The following is a 5431-nucleotide window of genomic DNA, read 5'->3' as shown; positions in this document are numbered from 1 at the left end:
GAACAAATGGGACATGAAAGCAGAAGGGGATGGCTAGGTAAGAAGGGGATCAGCAAGAAGACAAGAGGACACAGGGGTGTGTGTGGGAACAGAGGATACTGATGCTGTAATAAAGCATACTGCTTTGTCTGCTAATTTACACAAGTCAGCAACACCCCAAACCCTGGCAAACAAAACACCAGATTAAGGGAAAGGAAAAAAAAAAAAAAAAAAAAAAAAAGAAGGAAAAGAAAACTGGTTAACACTCACAGTTACAGCTTTATTCAATGAATAATGGTTTCCTTGTAGAAAACATATGATTTCTATTGATCAGATAATATTTTAGTACGAATAAACACATCTGCACACGGCGGCCTTGTTAAATGGCCTGAGATCACTGTACATCTCAACTGTGCAGGTCTGAACAAGCAGATGTGGTGCTCACTCACTGTGGGTAATTTCCCACCGTATAAACCAGCCTCTCACAGGAAGTGGTTCTGGGTTTCACGGTAACTTTAGTAGACATTTCCTGATTGTGGAGGGACAGAATTGCTTTTGTCTGTCAGGCTGCATGCACTTGTAGCTGTGAGGCATTTTGCAGGTGTTTTTGTCTACCCCACAGTTAAATACACACAGACACATAATGAACACAGGTTAATTTCAATCTTGCCAAACTATAATTATTCATTCTCAAAATTTTCTATGTCTTGTCTCTTCACTACATCCTTACCCCTTTGCTTCATCTAGATTTCTACAAAAATACATGTAGCGTTCCAGGGCCACGCACACTGCTGAGAGAGAGCCTTCCCTGCTATGCCAGCCTTCTCTAGCCTTCATTGAAAATCTGATTCTAATCTCGTTCCTGAGTAATATTATTAAAATATCTTCCTATACTACTTTTGTTGTTGTTTCTCATCGGCCTACACAGCACATGTTTACAGATTTTCTAGGATCAGTCCTAGTTCTTTGTGGAGATATGGGGCAGCAGGTCTCAGAACTCATCAGCTGACTCCGTGTCCCAGCTGCAGGACAGCAGCTGTTCATCCTGAGGGAACTCAACTTCAACGTCATACACAAAACCGGGCTCATCCTTTCTCTTCTGATTTTTCTCAAAAAGTTCATCCATGATGCTCTTCCTTTTGGCGAGCTCCTTGTCATCTAGTTTGTTCAGGTCTTCCTCGGGGTCAATGGTTGTTTCCCGTTGAATTTGTTCCATCGTTTCTGCCAAGCTCTGCCCCTGCAAGTAACCTCGTAAAAAAACGAACAGCTTTTCCAGCTGCTTCAGGGACACCTGCTCTAGGTAACTCTTGTGCCGTGGATTATTCTTTAATTGTTCAGCAGCTCTGGTGCAATCTAGGAGGGACAAAGGTGTATACAGCACACATATCACACCCATCACAAATTACTGTAAGGTCAAAAATAGACGTAAATACTGAAATCATTAGCTCCAAGGTAGCTAAATGGCTAAAGGGGTTTATTGAAATCAATTAGTACTCTTTTATTTATTTACTTTTTTCTGAGATGAAAACATATCAACCTGGTAGGGGGAGGGAAGGGGAAGAGAGGAGGGTGGGGAAACTGTGGTCGGGATGTAAATAAATAAATATATTAAATTTTAAAAACAAACAAACAAAAAAAAAAAACAAACATTTCATCCTATAGGGAAGCTCCTTGAGACAAAAAGTAAACAGTTCAGAATAACTCCAGGGAGTCCCTAAGGCTGAGCAGACTCACTTGGCTCCTTCCTTCCCTAGAATAAGTAATAAAGACTGCTGAGGGCCTCTCTCAGAGGAGCCAAGCCACGCAAAAGACTCCCGAGAGAAGCCAAACAGCCCCAAAGAAACAAAAACCAATGGAGCGGCCTTAAAGAGGCCCAGACCAACTGAGTCAACTAAAAAGGACGTTCTTCCATCTATTGGGCTACCTGCGGGCTGTGTAGCTGTGTAGAGTGCTCCAGGTTCCCAGATCTTGTGAGCTGCCACCCATGCTGGGGTGGCTTTGTTGATGCAGCTGTCTTTAAGTCATTTCTGCTCCCTTAAGAAACCCCTCACCCATATTCCTGAAGTAACCCCACTAAAGCTGAGTGGTTCACCAAACTGAACTTCAATGGTATCCACAATTTTGGTCTGCCATGGCTCCCTATCTGAGATAAATACTCATAAGTATGTTGTCTCACACAGTACACACATGTCTGTAATCCTAGCATTTGGAAGAAATGGGAAGATAGAATGTTTGAGGCTAGCCTGGACTACTTAACGAGATAGATCCTGCCTTATAAACAAAACCCACAACAGGCTGGGTATGGTGGTGTATGTTTATAATCGCTTCTCATTCCAGCATCAGGGAGGTGAAGCAGGAGGATATTCATGAGTTCATGCCAGCCGACGTGACATAGAGAGATCTGCCTCAACAAAACAAAACAAAACAAACAAACAAACCAAAATAGCTGGTTGGTGGTGTCACATGCTTTTAATCCCACACATTTCATTTTATGCCTGAATGTATGTGTACCATGTGTATGCAGTGCCAGCAGAGGCCACAAGAAGACGACAGATCACCTGGAAATGGAGTTAGAAGATGGCTATGAGCCACCATGTGGGTGCTGGGAACTGAACCCAGGTGCCCTGTGAGAGCAGCAGTGCTTTTAACTGCTGAACCATCTCTCCAGCCTCCAAAAAAAAAAAAAAAAAAAAAAAACTTTAAATAAATAAATAAATAAACCTTGCTTTGGTATAAAGAAAGACATATAGATTTTTTTCTTTTTTTACTTTTTTAGCCAAAAATTATCTTGTGGGATATTAAAGACTTTCAGCTGAAAAAAACTGTCTAGTGAGGGAAAATGCCATAACTTTTATAACTTTTATTTACTTTAGAGACTGAGCCTCACTCTGTAGCCTTTGCTGGCCTAGAGATCACTATGCTGGCCCCAGACTCACAGAGATCCACCCGCCTCTGACTCCAAGTGCTGGGATTAAAGGCATACATGCCTGGCAAAAGAAAAAAAAAAGTATAGCTTTTTTAAAGGAAGCCATGTGACAGTACTGAAATGCTGTCTACAAGTAAAAAACACTTGGAGAGAGAGGGAAATTTAGTATTATTAAACAGTAGTATATCATTTAACTCATATAACTATTCTAAAATATTAAATTGCTAATTCTTTAACTGGTAAAAAGCATAGATTAGAAAACTCTTAGTTAGGGCTTCTATTACTGTGATAAAACACCATAACCAAAAGCAAGTTGGGGAGGTAAGGATTTATTTGGCTCACCCTTTCATGTCAAAGTTCATAATTGAAAGAAATCAGGCCAGGAACTCAAACAGGGCAAGAACCTGGGGGTAGCAGCTGGTACAGAGGCCATGGAGGAGTGCTGCTCATTGGCTTGCTCCCTGTGGCTTGCTCAACCCAGGACCACCAGCCTAGGGGTTGTAGCACCCACAGTGGGCTGGGCCTTCCCACATCAATCTTATCAATCAAGAAAATGCACCATAGGTTTGCCCTCCGGCCATTGAGGACGTTTTCTCAATGACATTCCCTCTTCCTAAGTGACTCTAGCTTGTGTAAAGAATGCCAGCAAAGAAATTGAAGTTTATGAACAATAAGTGATTTCACCAAGGTAACAATCTAGTCCCTGATTAAGTCATGATTTAAACCTAAGTTTAACTCCGAAGAAGCGCTCACTCCATTGCATAAAACTAAATCCCTCTTTCCCTCCCTCCCTCTTCTTTTCCCTCTCAGTGGGGGCTACATACAGGAACCTGCACATGTTAGGTAAGTGTTCTACCACTGATCTACATTCCCTTCCCAACCTTTTCTTTCTTTTTTCCTTTTCTTTTTGAGACAGGTTGTCCCAAGTTATCCAGGCTTGAATTTGCAATTTCACCACCTCAGCCTCCTAAAGTGGTTGGATTACAGGTGTATGCCACCATACCTGATTATGTCAGGCTATTTTTATTAAATGACTTAGTATTTAAGACAGGAAGCAAGGGCTGGAGAGATGGCTCAGTGGTTAGGCACTGTTCCCACAGGGTCCCCAAGTTCAGCAACCCAATCAAGTAACCCACACTTGTAACTCCAGCTTCAGGGAATCTGAAGCCCTCTCTCACACGCATGGCGAACACCCACATAGTCACATACACATAAGTAAAAATACATCTGAAGAAAGGTAGGTGGCATGATAAAACAAGGTGTACCTGAGAACTTGGAGAAGTTTCGGACTGGCATGATGCGCTGGCGACTCTTTCCCCTCGGTGTCATTGTCATAAATTAAGATGATAGCTGGGGGTTGGAACCTAATTCCGCATTTCTTGGCAATGCATTTCATTTTCACATATAATTCAGGGTAAACTTGAGATCTGATAAAAATGGGACAGCTGTATAACAAGCTCCAGAAAAGGTAAACCTGCCTTCTCCTCCTCCTCCAGCAGATCTCAACCCTGGAATTGTTCAGCCGGCCCAGGCTAGCCTCGGTTCTTGGATTTCCGAGTCTCTGCTTGGTTGGGATTTGGGTCATTCTCACATGAGTGATGTAATCCCATTTGGTCTGGGCCCCTTACTGTACTACATTCTTACCAGAGATTACACATGAACCTCAAGCAGGCCCAAGACCTGACCTACCGGCCTACAGAACCATTTTGGTATTTCAGTTAAAGGATGTCTGAATCATCCTCTATCGATAGCAAAGTATTATGGTCTTCTAAACTTTTTCTTTCTTTGAGTCAGCATCTCATATAGCCCAGACTGGCCTTGAATTTGTTATGCAGTGGAGGATGCCCTTGAACTTGCCCAGTGTTGGAATTACAGGCATGTGCTAGCGAGCTTGGTCTATGGGGAGCAACAGAAGGGACCCAGGGCTTCAGGCACCCTGCCAGCCGTGCTACATCCCCAGCACTTCCTTCCTTTTAAACAGACATTTAATACTGACAGGTCCACGAGACCAGAACCAACCCCTTGTACTTTCTGAATTCTTTTACTCACCAAGAGGTTATTTTTTAAATCATTACTCACCATTTATCTTCCCTGTTAGTCTACTCGTTCTAGGAAGGCAAGAAATGTGTCCATTTTCATCATGTCCTTAGCACATGTCTGGAACAGAATAAGGGTAATATTTGTTTAATGTTCTGTATTAATATAAAGTTCCTATATATATATTATCCTGGGGAACTGGGGCAGGAGCTAAGTGCTGTTACACATCGTGAAATAATATTAAGCACTGTCATCTGTTACTAGAATTGTTAGTTTTGTGTTGCGGCTTCTTTCTGTGAATGATTCTGACCATGTAGGGCAGTGGTTTCACAGGCCTTTCTTTTATACCTAGCAGCCTGGAGTGGGGAACTGTCAGCTAAGCAGTCCCTTTGCTCATAACTGGCCAGACTCAGCTTTCTTTCCTTCCTTTCCTGTTTCTCTGAGGATATTGTAGAACCACAGCTGAAGACAGCCATCATGAGCACTCCA

The 5431-nt window shown here is 42.4% G+C and overlaps 1 protein-coding gene across 1 annotated transcript; it reads right to left on the bottom strand.

Annotated features, from left to right (window-relative positions):
• Window positions 1-238: 238 nt before the first annotated feature.
• On the bottom strand, window positions 239-4331 carry Cep19 (centrosomal protein 19). Its single transcript, XM_051191323.1, is given in 3 exon segments — window positions 239-1332; window positions 4171-4222; window positions 4224-4331. Coding segments are annotated over 3 exon segments (492 nt in total). The 5' UTR covers window positions 4302-4331; the 3' UTR covers window positions 239-970.
• Window positions 4332-5431: the final 1100 nt, after the last annotated feature.

The sequence above is a fragment of the Phodopus roborovskii genome, unplaced genomic scaffold (genome assembly GCF_943737965.1).
Source record: "Phodopus roborovskii unplaced genomic scaffold, PHOROB, whole genome shotgun sequence".
NCBI lineage: Eukaryota > Metazoa > Chordata > Mammalia > Rodentia > Cricetidae > Phodopus > Phodopus roborovskii.
This window is presented reverse-complemented; position numbering and strand designations above follow the sequence as displayed.